General features: G+C 36.7%; 1 protein-coding gene across 1 annotated transcript; it reads left to right on the top strand.

Annotated features, from left to right (window-relative positions):
* The first annotated feature begins 12,922 nt into the window (after positions 1-12,922).
* Positions 12,923-15,871, top strand: LOC111802303 (tyrosine decarboxylase 1). The gene is made up of 2 exons (XM_023686614.2): positions 12,923-13,604; positions 14,840-15,871. Exons 1-2 carry the CDS (start codon positions 12,962-12,964, stop codon positions 15,703-15,705), a joined length of 1,509 nt encoding a protein of 502 aa, XP_023542382.2. The 5' UTR covers positions 12,923-12,961; the 3' UTR covers positions 15,706-15,871.
* The last annotated feature ends 473 nt before the right edge of the window (positions 15,872-16,344 follow it).

Consider the following 16,344-nt stretch of genomic DNA (forward strand, 5'->3'; position numbering starts at 1 on the left):
AAACGAAATTCAGAGAATAAGGAGAAAGATCAGAGCTAGAAAGTTTGTACAAGTACAACACAGATAAATGGAAAATTTTTGATATACTGACGGGTATCCTTATCAATAATTATCTAATAGATAATTATATTATAGATCAGAGAAGTTGATCATTAAAATGATAATTGATACATCACAAGTCCAAGATATCAATTCTTTTTCGAGACTGGAATTGATAGGCTAAGGCGCCTTTACCAGTATTCTAATAGTTGGCCCAGAAGTTCGCTTTTGGCGACTAGCTTCTACCGCTAGCGCTTGGACTTGGAAGCAAGTATCTTTTGATTAGGAAAGCGGCACATACTAGAGGGTAGCAACTGTTTAATACAAACACTACACATATATACATATACACGAGTGTACAAAGTTAACATCAATACGAAAGGGTAAGAAAAACTATATAGGACAACAAGCTTACACATGTTACTTACAAAACATAAAAGGGTAAGAAAAACTATATAGGACAACAAGCTTACACATGTTACTTTCAAGACTATGTTTTGTCTAATATTAGCTGTAGTAATGCCTTAGTTTTATAAGTAGATGGGATTTCAAGTTAGATCTTAGGGAAATTATTTATAGCTACAAGTGTTAGACAATTATTGGTGTGATATTGCTGGAAACTTGATATTGAAACAATTAAAGCCCTAGTGTGCTCGACGAGGTAAGAAAGCATGAACTATTGGGACAAGAGTTAGTCCAAGTCACCAACGAGGCTCAAAATGATCAAAGCAAGAATGTACATGACTTAGAGTAGACATAGAGTTTATGCCGACGTGAGGCGTAGAAACTTGGAGTATGAGGTAGGCAAAAAGATATTGAAGGTGTTCTCGATAAAAGATGTCTTAAGGGTCGGACGAAAGGGGAAGCTTAGCCCATGCTTCATTGGATCCTTTGACATTCTAAATCAGATCGGCGACATACAAATTAGTCCTACCACCATTCCTTTTTGTGATTCATATTGTATTCCACATGTCCATACTTGGCAAATATTTGAATGACCCAACTTATGTCAGATTACAAGTCGTTACAGATAGATGATTACCTAAGTTACGAGAAAAGACCAATAAGAATTTTAGCCCGAAAAGTGAAGGTCCTATGTACGAGGAAAATTGTCTTTACAAAACTACCAAGCTGAAAAACTATGTGAGAATAGAAGGAGAGATGTGGAAGAAATACTCGAAGTAATTCAAAGATTAAGACATTTCAAGGACGAAAATTCAATGTGTATGATGTAATAATCCAAAATTAAAAAAAAAAAAATGAAAGTTGTCCTCGCTTAGAAGAATATATTTTCTGATGACTCTAGGGCTAATTTGGCTTGTGCCTGATGCGCTCAGACTTTTTTTAAATCAAATTTAAGTTATTTTGATGCAAAATTGGGTGAGTCAATTTCTATATTAAAATTTTAATTTATGATTGTTGGACTGTAGAACTAAATTTAAGAGAGTAGCCTTAAGCTAATCTCAAAGATCAAGGTTGTAGTAGATTTGGCTTAGGTTAAACACGTAAGTGGTTCTACTATCAGCTTGATTGGAAGAATTGCTGATACGTGTTCAGTGGCCTTACTCATGACATATGTGTGATATGCCTTGATATGTGATGTTATGTTATGTGTCGCTATGATATAAATGAAGTGTCATGTTATGTTACAATAAACTATGTTATATTATGAGATGTCATGATACACTACGGTATGTTATGTTAGGTCATGATATGCTGTAATATGCTATAATACGTTTTGAAATAAGATGAAATATTTTTATAAGAGTTTATATATGCATATTACCGAGTGTAAAATGTGATGAAAGAATAAAAGTTGTCTTGCATGATTTGTTACACCACGGTAGAAAATAAGGGGACCTCATGCACAATTATATATTCACGTGTAAGTCCATAACATTGTTTTATAAATTGTTTTTGATGATTGGCTCAAAACTATTACGTTTCTTTACCGAATGGGGATGGGGAGTTGATGGCGATATCTAATCGGGCGGCCCCGAATTTGATTTTGAGGTGGAGAATCAGGCGCCGGAGATTCCGATTTGTCGGTGCGCTTCTGAACTAGCATTTCACTTGATCGCATTTCCCATTTGATTGGTTCGTCGCCTGTGGCTACAATAGAAGAAGACGATGACGATGTCGTTGAAGAAGACGACTCGCTCCCTTTACCAATTAGCATATTGTGATTCTGATTGGACCTTTTGTTCATCATGACTGCTTTCTTTTTGTTTCGAACAATTTTAAATTAGGATTCGTTGTTATAATTTAATGAAATGGACTTGAGTCCACTAAATTTCTTGTTGATGATTGTTCTAAGTTTTGGGAGAGGTTCCTAAGTTGGCTAATTTAAGGAAGGATAGTGTATTTGTATGTTTTTTATTAGCTAATTTGCAATTATTTTTTCTTCTATTATTATGATTTGAAGCCTTAATCTACATTTGTACTTTCTTTTATTAATAAAAATATATTATGTTATTTTGGATTCATTTTTTTTATAAATGGTTTGGATTCAAATATTCAATTAACCTATTTAAAAATTGTTTGAACTATCACTTCAAATCCTAAAATGATCGGATGAATAATATCCTCTCGATCGATCAAATTAGTCACGAACACTATCCAAGAGGAATGCTCTTTCGATAGCTTAAACATAATTTAATTGGTTAAAATATATATTATCGACCAAAAAATTAGATGTTCAAATCACTCGCTTACATATTATTGAACTTATATATGATTTGATCTTATCTCTTTCCAAAATTTCATCTTCATTTGAGTAGTTGGACTTCAAGATTTAGATCCAAAATTTTATTTATGAGAGAAGGTAAGAGCTACATATGATTTTAAGTATACGTAGCGAAACATATATTAATAGGCAATTTGATACTATTCGTGTAGTGGGTGTATGGTCCCATCGAGCTCGTAGTGTGACCAGCTATAATGTACTTTACTTTTTTTTGGGGCGTTTATGTTTTCTGTAATGCTCGATTTTTCTTTGGGGTATACTATTGGATGAAAGGAAATCAATGGAGCTTGAATTAACCAAACCCATTTATTGAATATAAGTTCGTAAATTGAGTAGATTGAATTTTAAGTCGGTTTTAGAATCTTATGAACTAAACCATTCAAGTCTCGAGTGTTTTAAATTGAGGAAGTTGAGATTTCCTCAATATCCTAATAGAAACCGATACCGATTCGATTTTAGTTAGTTCCATTCAATTCGATTATAGTTATGCCTATGTTTTGTCACTCAACACCAACAAGTTGGCAAAAAAAAAAAAAAGAGAGGGAAGCAAGAGTGAGAGTGAAAGTGCATATACAAGCAACCCCACTATTCGGGTTTGAAAGTGCATATACAAGCAATCATGGTGGGACCTATCATTTCATAAAAAAAAAATTTCATAGCCTTGAACTCTGCTTTTCAGTCGAGACAAAAATTGGATGTGTAGTACTTCTCTACACACAACCTATGTATGCGGGCGTATACATATCCCCTGACCTACTCTTTAGCTAGTGCACGCTCACGAAGTAGGAGCCATGAAGGAAAAAGAGCCCTCATAATATCATGACGTACATATATATTGCAATGTAAGCATTCGTACTCATCATAACGGAGAAGTATCCCAATGCATGCGAGATACAAAAATTGATATGAACCAAGAGACATCAATCATACAATATACTTCAATGAAGATGTGAAGAAAAGGTTGTCAAAATTATCAAAAAGATGTTTCAATTCATGTTACATTGAAGAAATGAAGTTTGATTGTTGTAAATTTTGGGTGGGTTACAATTTAGAGTAATTTAGAGTTATTGTATTTTAAGACTTGTTATTTAATTTCGGTTACATTTACATAATGGCTAATTATGGCCATAAAGTAGGAATGTTACAACTCTTGGAATACCTTTAGTAGTTTCATTTTTGAGGCTATATAAAGCCATGTATGTTGTATGTTGTATTTGTAAGGTAGACTTGGAAAATATATTAAAAGAAGCATTTGTGTTTTCTTTAGCTAATGGCTAAGTTTCTTTGCAATTCTATATAAAGCCATGTATGTTGTATTTGTAAGGTAGACTTGGAAAATATATTAAAAGAAGCATTTGTGCTTTCTTTAGCCAATGGCTAAGTTTCTTTGCAATTCTATGTAGTTTAGATTGCATGTAGAATCATTCAAGCTCGACATGATCAATCTTGCTTGTGGAATGATTCGAATCTCAAACAAGTGTTTGAGATATTTGATCAACAAGAGTCATTCAAGCTAGACATGATCGATCTTGCTTGTGGAGTGATTCGAATCTCAATCAAGTGTTCTTGCCTTGAGATATTCGATCAACAAGGTAATCCGAATCTTACCCCCCTTGTAGTTGATTCCTTATCTTATCATTTGGTATCAGAGCTGCAGGCTCAAGATCGGATATATGTTTCCTTTGCGTTTCTTTTCAATTTGTTTTTTTTTTTTTATCTTTTTAGTTTTTAATCGATCCAAAATAAAAAAAAACCAATCTGGGCTCTACTAAAAAATTTGAGAGGTAAGAATGAAAGCTTCATTTGTGTAAAAGAGTGTTGTGAGGTCCGTCGTATTTCCATAACTTATTTTTTGCAGCAAAGTTACACAAATAGATTCGAGGATGAATCCTCTTGAAGAAGTGGAGAATGATATGAACCAAGAGACATCAATCATACAATATACTTCAATGAAGATGTGAAGAAAAGGTTGTCAAAATTATCAAAAAGATGTTTCAATTCATGTTACATTGAAGAAATGAAGTTTGATTGTTGTAAATTTTGGGTGGGTTACAATTTAGAGTAATTTAGAGTTATTGTATTTTAAGACTTGTTATTTAATTTCGGTTACATTTACATAATGGCTAATTATGGCCATAAAGTAGGAATGTTACAACTCTTGGAATACCTTTAGTAGTTTCATTTTTGAGGCTATATAAAGCCATGTATGTTGTATTTGTAAGGTAGACTTGGAAAATATATTAAAAGAAGCATTTGTGCTTTCTTTAGCCAATGGCTAAGTTTCTTTGCAATTCTATGTAGTTTAGATTGCATGTAGAATCATTCAAGCTCGACATGATCAATCTTGCTTGTGGAATGATTCGAATCTCAAACAAGTGTTTGAGATATTTGATCAACAAGAGTCATTCAAGCTAGACATGATCGATCTTGCTTGTGGAGTGATTCGAATCTCAATCAAGTGTTCTTGCCTTGAGATATTCGATCAACAAGGTAATCCGAATCTTACCCCCCTTGTAGTTGATTCCTTATCTTATCAAAAATGCATGAGGTTTTCATAGCTTTAAACCATAATATAACGTATGATGCAAGTCGAACATTTGTTCTTTTGTAACATAACTTTCATGAATACATACGTGACTTAACAATATTTCATAATCCTAAAGTACCCATTCTAACATAATGTGCATGACATATCATTTAGAAGTATTATACATCATACGACATGGAAGTCACAACAAAATCCATAACATAACATAAACATCTCATCGCCTAACTTACAATATACATATCGTAATATAAGTCATTGCATAATATAACGTAACATAATACATGTCATACAATTATAAAACATGGCACATGGAGGGTCACAAAGCATGTGTCGTTTATACATCATTCAATTCATCCAACCAAACCAATCCAAGACATTTACTTGGTTGACCTAAGCTAGAATTACTATCATATCCCTAATGCTAGTTCGAAGCTATCTTTGAAATCTGATTCAATCTATGTGGACCTACGATATCGAGTGAAGGCATATTAGATGATTCAATTCATTTAACAGAGTCAACTCAATCAACTTTCAGCTAAAAAGTAACTTAAATTAATCAAAATGATGTCATACTGACCTTAAATGCTTCTGAAAATGTAAAAAATGACTCTAGGACTGTCCAAAGTGGTACGAAATGGTCCCGAGACTTCAAGTCGAGCCACCTAAGTCGAGAAAAACAAGTTGAACTGTCACGACCCAATTTTCGAAGCTTCGAAACTCAGTTCGTAAGCGAGAATTAACAAAAAAAAAAAAAAAAAAAAAAAAAAAAAAGAAAAAAAGAAGAAGAGTATAATAGAAGGGAAGAATCTAATAAAATTAAAATAAAAAGAAAAGAGAAGTGTACAGTTTCAAATATTACAAAGGTACAAATATAAAATAGAATAAAAAAGACTCCAAAATGCGAAAACGGACTGACACTCCAGAATGACCCCCTCTGTGACCGCACAGCTCTCGAACACTCCTCCACCTCGATCAGTAGCCTATGAACACCTGAAAATGGAAAGAAAACTGGGATGCGTATAAAAATTATACTCAGTAAGCCATCTACTTGTAGGCTCTCGTCGCATTCTAGACTGAACATATTCCCACGAGTTTCTCATTGACTTTAGGACATCTGGTTCTGGTCTTATCCTATTGGGACTATTCCGGTTCTTTGTCCTTTCATTTAAGCCCTAAGAGTTCCTTATGTCAAGTTGTGAATGACGGGTATCTCTCTATGAGGCGCTACCTCGTACATGGCTATCTAAGACTATATGATATCTTAACTAGGGGTGTGCTGAGTACCTCCTACGTCCATGATAGTCTCCCTCATTGGAGGGCGCGACCCCTCCCTTATCCCATGTAGCTAATGGGCTAAACGATGTGGGTCTCACGTTTTTCATGTGAAACGGCCCCCCCCCCCCCCCCCCCCCCCCCCCCGAAGCTATAGACCCCCCCCCCCCCCCCCCCCCCCCCCGAAGCTATAGACACCATTCACGCAACTAGATGCCTAAGAATACTCCTAAGGTGCTACATTTGCCGTGGTGATCTGTTAGGCTCCTAGAGAATTGTTAGATCTAAACTCAGTGATTTGTAACTCTAACCACAAAGCCCTAGACTTCATAATAGGTTATGGAGATTAACTGAGTATGCACACAATAGTTATCTAGAATCAACATACTCCTTTGCCAGTTTCAAACATCTTCACTATCTCATATTCAATTCCTTTGGCATGAATAAGTACTTGAGGCACTTATAGTCAGTGTATAATTGCACTTTTTCTTCATACAGGTAATGTCGCCACGTCTTCAAGAAAAACACTACAAATGCTAATTCAAGATCGTGAGTAGGGTAATTTCATTCATGCTCCTTCAGTTGCCTTGAAGCGTAAGCTATTACGTTACCCTTCGCATAAGCATGAACCCTAAAACCTTATCATCTCTTTACGCTACAAGGTTGTCTGACCCATCTGGTACTGAGAGAACTAATGTAGTCACCAACATTTTCTTAAGTTCCTTGAAACTCTGTTCGCATGCTGGTGTTCAAACGAAGGGCTTGTCCTTCTTGGTTCCTTATATAAGCGTTGCATAGATTTAAGGATTTTATTTTTAACTTGTAAGTCCATAACATCGTTTTTGAAATATATTAAAGGAATATTTTTGCATAAAAAGGTCACGTCATACATATCGTAGTTACTCTATTTCAGTAGAAAAATAGGGTCGTTACATGATATATGTTCATTGCGGGAACAAGACAATCAATGACTTTTCACAAGTTGATAGGTACTAAATAGTGATGGAGAAGACAATAAAAATGTAAGAGAAAGATGTCCTCTTTTGTTTTAAGAAAGAAATAACACAATAGTTCACATGACCCAAGTGAACATGCCATAATCATATGAATTACGTATAGATTTATTTTAAGGATATAAATAAAAGGAGAGTTGCTGCGCCCTAGTACCTATAACCCTCTATCACTTTTACCGATCACCACCACCCTTCCTGTTTGACGATTCTGGACAATACGAAGATTATTAGTTAATGTAATCCAGGTAGGAAAGTCAAATGTTAATTTACTAATTGAAAGAAGATCTTGAGTGAGATGAGGGACAACCAAAATATCTAATAACTAAATGTTTGGAAAAGTAGAAAGAGTACCAATGTGGGTAATGAGGATAGATGCAATGTTTCCTACCATCACAGAGTGTGTAATTTTTGGAATGATCCAAAATAGATGGATTGGTGGTCATATAGGTCAAAACATCAATGTCTAAAAATCAATCAGTAGTGTCGAGTCTAGCAATAGAACATGACATGTTGAAAGTTTCGGCAAGGTGAGCATGAGCAGAGTCAATCCAAGCGTATTGTTGGTTGTAACGGTCAACATAATGGCCCTTCGTGCGGCATATTTGGCAGCAAAATGGTTGATGACCTTGACTCAATTGAGTTCGTCTTCAGTTAGAAAAGTTTTTGCCGTGGGAATGAGAATGACCTTATTGGTTGCTATGGAAGCAGGATGATTTTCATGGGTGCGGCCATGATTAGAGACTGTGAATGTCGTAGGAGTGCAGTAAGAAGACTCAAAGAAGCGCTGTAACAACTCAAAACTTTCAGCTTTAGAGACTAAATATACAAAATAGGGGAGAAGGGTGAAAGTCATCTAAGCAATAGAAAAAGTTGAAAAATCAAGTGCCGAGTCCAAGAAGGAACTAATGCACTTTATCAATGTCCTCGACGGTTTGCCAATGGCCTGAAGCCTGAAGCTTGTCACAGATTGTTTTGAAGGTACATGTATGCTCAACAACAAGTTTGGTGCTGTATTTTGTTAAACGAACACGACTCTCCACAATGGTATGATATTGTCCACTCTGAGCATAAGCTCTCATGGCTTTGCTTTGGGCTTCCCAAAAGGCCTCAACCAATGGAGTTAGTATTCCTCACTTCTAAACCCATGATCATTCCCTAAATTAACCGATGTGGGACTTTCATCATCCAACACCTCCCCTCGAACAAAGTGCGCCTCCCCTTAATCGAGGCTCGACACCTTTGGAGTCTTAGTCATTTTTTACTGCCTTCGAGGAGGCTTGACTCCTTTTCTTTTGGAGTTATTTGTTCGATATTTGAGGATTTACCAATCTATTGGCACGACTAAGTTTAGGGCATGGCTCTGATACCATGTTAAACGAATACGATTCTCCACAATAGTATGATATTGTCCACGTTGAGCATAAGCTCTCATGGCTTTGCTTTGAGCTTCCCAAAAGGCCTCAACAAATGGAGTTAGTATTTCTCACTTCTAAACCCATGATCATTCCCTAAATTAGCCGATGTGAGACTTTCATCATCCAACACATTTCATCAATTTCAAAGCTTCATCGGGATAGATCCAACCTCAGGTATCCATTTGCAGCCTAATCAGGAGTCTCGACCCATGCACAACTGCCCAAACCCAATCTCTTTAGGAATCGCAGCCCAGACAGTACCACGATCCAATATCCTGACGCTCGGCACAGACGCTCGCAATCTGAGTAGACGAACCGCACAAACCTGAAGTATACACCTCAACCCAAAACGCGACCCATGTACATGTCAGCTTCTCCCCTTGCCATGTGTCATGCATACAACCCTCGACTCCTTCAACTCAGTTGGCTCGGTGCGGCTTGGCTAGGCTCAAGTGCGTCTCCTCAGCTCGAAATTCAGTCATTCGACTCGGTTTTAGGAAATTTGTACTGATTTCCTCATTTTTTACCCTCCCGGAGTAGAATTCAACCTTATCTAAGGCAATAAAGGTTAGTATGATGCTCAATTTCTCAATTCAAGTTAAATTAGATTAGAAAAATAAAATTATTAAAGAAATTGAGTGAATATTCTCATAAGGCCAACCAAGTAAGTGTTCTTACTATCGTATGGTTAGAAGTTTGTGTCATGTATGATGATACATGCCCCATGATTTTGCAACGTTTTATATGTGTGAAATGTTTATGAAATGATATGTTTGTGATATGATATGTTAATGATATGATACATGTTATGGTATGATGTGCGGATGATATGATATGTTTGATGATAGGATGCATATTGTGATATGGTTTATGATATGATATGTGCATGATATGGTATGGTATGTTGGAGGACATGTTATGTGCATGATATGACATGATACGATGTATGACTTGAATGACACCCAGTAAATATGTTTCGATACGTTATACAACCCCGATATGAAGGAAAATGTGAGGGGTTGTTTTTACATGGTTCGATAAATGAAAAAGGTTGGGACCTCATGCATCAAGAAATTTTCCAATTTATGATGGGTACGGATGGGTACATTATGAAAAGAAAAATGATTGCATTTATCATAATACTATGACAATCACTTTTCCTACCGGTTGTATGGCAAGAGCACCAAAGAATGTTAGCCCGACCAGGAAAGGGGCTCAAGAGGTGTGCAACCGATTGGTGGGTCCATATTCACACGTATAGGTCGTGTGTAGAATAGTAAATACACATCGAATGACCCACTAAGGAAAGTTACCTAAGAGAATATGGATTTAAATGATATGTCTAATTCATAATTGTATGTGCTTGCATCTAACCCCAATGGTACTGAGTAGTTTTTAAAATACTCAAGCCACGTGCTACTTTTATTTTTCCAGTAAAGACAAGACTCCCCTACACGGCGGGCGATGACATCACAATTTTAAATACCATGGCACATGCATAAGATAGTTCTATTTAATTTTCGTAGACTATATGTTAGTAGAGGGTATTTCTATTTTTTTTTTTTTACTTATTTCTATTTTAGTTTTTCCATTGATTTTTTTTAAATACCTTTATTAAACGTGTAAGTCAATGACAATGTTTTATGATTAGTTTCAAAGGATTATTTCCGCATAAAACAGTTACGTAACGCAGTAGTGACTTTAGGTTAATAAAAATCTAGTGTCGTTACAATTGACTAGGGACCAACCAAAGTTGACACTAGAAAGCAACGTGCACACATTCTCACCAAGACCCTAGCAAGGATTAAATCTACAAACATGCAGGAGTTACTAGAAGTGAAGAATCTCGAGCAAAGTCAAGCTTACCGAGGAGAATGTGAATCAATAAGCTTTACCTAGCAAAAAGAAAGTTATTAACTCCCATCAATTTTAGAATAATTGTTAGTAGTTATTAACTTGAGTAACATACTGCAAACTAATAGATAAAGTTTAGAAAGTTTAGAAATCTATTAGTATTTTCTCTCCTATAAGTAGTCTTACCAATGGACAACAAATAAAATTGAAAATCATAGTATTCAAGGTTTTTCGTTAAAAAAAAAAAACTCTCCTCCAGTTATTCTTTTTGCTTCATTAATTTGTTTTGGTGTACTTCGATCCAGAGCCATATTCAACCAGCTATCTTGATCAAGTAATCCATCGACGCCACAATCGATTCCGAACACGAAATTTCCTTCGAAGGATTCATTTTTATCAAAAGCTCTGGCAAAAAAAAAAAAAAAAAAAAACTATTCCTCACGTTCTTCACGAGACCTGGTCTCGTGCACGAATAGAATTAACGCCGATATAGCTTCTTATAACATTATTGCAGCTTTTGGATTATCACAAAAAAAGCTGCAATATTATCCGAATAGCTGTTTAAAGAAAGGTTTGGATTATCTTGTCAAAGAATCAATTCTCAGTCCATAAAATTTTGTTCATAAATCAACCCGCCAGAACAGTTATGAGTATCAGAATAAAAAATGGGCGCTTTTTCCCCGCGTCGTTTGATGTCATTGTCTTTAGGTTGTGGGGTGGTGGAGGCTGTCGATAGGCCTCGTGGATATTAAGCCAAAAATGTCCATGATAGCAGATCATCGCCATGAGTGCAGCTATCAACCAAATCAGGTGCAACTATTAATAGCAATTCTCGCACATGGACACCAAGCTAAAGATGTGAGGGGATGAGAAGGATCTTCCGGTCACGTCACCTACTTCTCGCTTTCAAGATTGAAGACTATCCTCACGTACCAATCAGTCTTTTCATATGTTTTGTTCTCACTCACATGCATAGTAAGAATACTGTCAGGATGTCATCTAATATAGAATTATTTCAAGCAAAATACGCTTTAACTATGGAGTTCTGCCACTGAAAAAAAGTAACTTTCTTAGTTATCTTATTTTCAAGATCGCTCTCATTTGAATATGGTTTCGATTAATTCATGTACTCCTTTACTCGAGTGTTCCATTGTTAAGTGTAACGAGAGTTTAAGAGATAAAAAAAGCTTACCTTCTATAAGTTGAATATCTGTCTTTATATGTTTTTTCAATAAATTAGATTAAAGATGAACCCGACCAAATTGAAAAAGGAAGTTGGAGGCATGCATAACTTATTCCCCTTTGGGAGATTGATAATACGGTTAGCTTTTGGCTCGTAGGCAACAACCAAGTAGCGATCTATCATAATCAAAATTTCGAGCTAAAAGAAAAATATACTCTCGTGTAAAGATCGCTCTATAATTGTGGTAGATAATTTTGTGCTTAGATCATTGTATAATTATGATGTATAATTTTGTATTAGATTTAAAGAATTTAAATGCTAGGTTAACTTTTCCCCTCTCTCTAATTCCCTTTTCCATTAGAAAATTATTGGTCCTCACTTCTCTATATAGATAAATTATTCGAGCAAATCGCTGTATAATTGTGATCAATAATTTTGTATTAGGTTCAACAAATTTAAGTGTAACTCCCTTCGTATAAAGAACTTATTAAGCATCAGATATCTTGTGAGGATAGCGAGGACGCTGGCTCCGAAGGCGATTGGACTGTGAGAATCCCACATTAGTTGGGGAGAACGAAACACCATTTATTAAGGGTGTGAAAACCTTTAAAAGCCTTGAGGGGAAGCCCGAAAGGGAAAACACAAAGAGGACAGCATCTGCTCGGTGGACCTGTACGGTGTGCGGTCACATATTTAATGAGAATAAATTATTGAAGTATTTAAAAGATCTCTATTATTGTGATTGAATAAAGTATTGGATTTTGTATTTAATGGGTTATTAGAAGATCCATATTGTAACGATTTCATTAAATAATTCGTACGAAATAATTTCCGCTCTATAAAAGGTGGAGCAATTTAGGAAGATGTGCATCGACAACAAAACATTTTCAAATGGGTAGCATCGAACACGAGAACGAACACGAGAACGACAATCATGTGATCGACCCGATAGATCCAGAAGAATTCAGAAGTCAAGCACACAAAGTTGTGGATTTCATAGCAGATTATTACAAAAACATCGAACAATATCCGGTTCTTAGCCAAGTTCATCCTGGTTATCTCCGAAAAAACATTCCAGAAGAATCAGCTCCAAATGTTCCGGAATCTTTGGAGCAGATTCTTCAAGATGTCAGCCGATTTGTGGTTCCGGGTATCACTCACTGGCAACACCCTAATTTTTATGCTTACTTTTCTGCTAGTAAAAGCACTGCGGCTTTTCTTGGAGAAATGCTTAGCTCTGGCTTTAATGTTAATGGTTTTAATTGGCTGTCGTCGCCGGCGGTGACGGAGCTTGAAATGTTGGTTGTTGATTGGCTTGGTGAGATGTTAAAGCTTCCCAAGTCTTTTCTCTTCTCCGGTGGCGGCGGTGGCGGCGGCGTTCTTCAGGGAACTACTTGTGAAGCTATTTTGTGCACTTTGGTGGCGGCGAGGGACCAGAAGCTTAGAGAGATTGGAAGAGATAAATTTAGTAAGCTGGTTGTTTATGCATCGGATCAAACTCATATGTGCCTGAAAAAGGCAGCTCATGTTGCAGGTTAGTAGATCATCGATACAACATAACCTACTTTTTGTTAGGAATTACGACTCTCCACAATGGTATGATATTGTCTTATTTTTCTAAAAGACCTCGTACCAATAGAGATACAATCCTTTACAATCCTCTCGAATAAATTACACGATAGAGTCTCCCCTTAATCGAGGTTCGACTCGTTTCTCTACGGTCCTCGAACAAATTACACCATTTGTTTGACACTTGAGTCACTTTTGACTAAACCTTTGAAGCTAGCAACTTTTTTGTTTGACATTTGAGGATTCTATTAGTATGACTAAGTTAAGAGCAGGGTTCTGATACCATGTTAGGAATCACGACCCTTCACAATGATATGATATTGTCCACTTTGAGCATAAACTCTCATGGTTTTTCTTTTGGTTTCTCCAAAAGAACCCATACCAATGAAGATGTATTCTTTACTTATAAATCCATGATTATCCCCTTAATTAGCCAACGTGGAACTCTCTCCCAACAATCATCAACAATATTCCTCCCCTTGAACAAAGTACACCATAGAGTCTCCTCTTAATCGAGGCTTGACTTCATTCTCTAGAGCCCTCGAACAAATTACACCATTTGTTCAACACTTGAGTCACTTTTTGACTACACATTCGAGATTAGCAACTTCTTTGTTCGACATTTGAGAATTCTATTAGTATGGCTAAGTTAAGGGTATGATTCTGATACCATGTTAGAAACCACGACTCTTCACAATGGTAGGATATTGTCCAATTTGAATATGAAGTCTCATGGTTTTGCTTTTGGTTCCCCAAAAGACCTCGTAACACTGGAGATGTATTCTTTACTTATAAACTCATTAGTATCTCCTTAATTAGCCACGGTGGTAATCCCTCCCAACAATCCTCAACAATTTTCCTCCCCTCGAACAAAGTACACCATAGAATTTCCGCTTTATCGAGGCTTGACTCCTTTCTCTAGAGCCCTTGAACAAATTACACTATTTATTCAACACTTGAGTCACCTTTTTGACTACACCTTCGAAACTAACAACTTCTTTGTTCGGCATTTGAAGATTCTATTAGTCTGACTAAGTTAAAGGCATGATTCTGATACCGAGATTTCAAAATGTTATGATATTGTCCACTAAGAGCATTATAACAACGTAGATGTATTTCTTACTTATAGACTCGTAATCATCTCCTTAATTAGCTTACATTGAACTCCGTATCAATAATCCTCCAACATCTTTTACTCAGGTTTTGGAGAAGAAAACTTGCGAGTAATCGAAACAACAAAATCCGAGCTATATGCGCTATCTCCAAACTCTCTAAGAATCGCAATCCAATCCGACATCGAAAACGGGTTCATCCCATTTTACCTTTGTGCAACAATCGGAACCACTTCCACCAACGCCGTCGACCCACTAGGTCCACTTACCGCCGTAGCTCAACCACACAAAATCTGGGTTCACGTCGACGCCGCCTACGCCGGAAGCGCCTGCATTTGTCCAGAGCTCCGCCACTTCCTCAACGGCGTAGAAAACGTAAACTCCATCAGCTTAAACACCCACAAACAATTCTTCTCAGCGCCGGATTGTTGCTGTCTATGGCTAAAAGACCCATCGGCGTTAAAGAACTCTCTGTCAACAAACCCGCCGTATTTGAGAAACGCCGCCACGGATTCCGGCGAAGTGGTGGATTTTAAAGACTGGCAAATCACGCTTAGCCGCCGGTTTCATGCAATTAAATTATGGGTTGTGATGAAAAGCTATGGACAGGAGAATTTGAGGAGTTTTATTAGACATCATGTGGAAATGGCGAAGCTTTTTGAGGAGATGGTGAAGAGAGATCCACGGTTCGAGCTGGTTGCGCCGAGGAATTTTGGGATGGTTTGTTTCCGATTGTCGTTTTGGGATGTCGACATGTCGAATGTGATGAATGCGAGATTGCTGGAGGAGATTAATAAGTCGGGGAAAGCGTTTATGATTCATACGGTGGTTAAAGGAGTGTTTGTGATTCGGATTACCATCGGTGGGATGATGACGAAGGAACGACATGTCGTCTCGACGTGGAAGTTGGTGCAGGAACTGGCGGAGAAGGTCATGGTCATGGAGGGTATTTAAGGCAATGCATTTAATAATATTAATAATATGAATAAATGAAGTACGTGAGCGGAGAAACCGTTTATCGATACTTCATAGATCATCTTTGTCCTCAATATTAATGCTACTTATGGTTGTTTATGAGTATTTTTTAAACATGAAATTAATGGTTTCATTCACGTACTAATTCTGCGGGTATTTTTGAATTTTTCAAAAAAATTGAGTATAGAATGAAACTTTTGAAAAATGAAATATATATTATACTCTGTCTTCTTTGGACTTTTCCTTTCGGGCTTCATCTCAAGGTTTTTAAAACGCGTCAATTACAGAGAGGTTTCCACACCCTTATAAAGAATTTTTCATTCTCCTTCCCAACCGATATGAAATCTCACAATTCACTCCTCTTCGGGGCCTAGCGTCCTTGCTACCGCTCGTTCGCTTCTCCAATCGATGTGGAAACTTCCAATCAACCTAGGGGAATAACGATAATTTTACCATAACATACATACAATACATATTCATTCAAAAACGTCCTTCCAAAGTCCTTAACATACATTTTCTAACTACAAAAGGTAAAGAATGCTCACACCCTAGCATGTCCTAGTGATCTCTACCCGTATTACTTGCCTAAAATCTGTGTGGTTACTTACTTAGATGACA

The sequence above is a fragment of the Cucurbita pepo genome, chromosome 9 (genome assembly GCF_057944985.1).
Source record: "Cucurbita pepo subsp. pepo isolate OVF chromosome 9, ASM5794498v1, whole genome shotgun sequence".
NCBI lineage: Eukaryota > Viridiplantae > Streptophyta > Magnoliopsida > Cucurbitales > Cucurbitaceae > Cucurbita > Cucurbita pepo.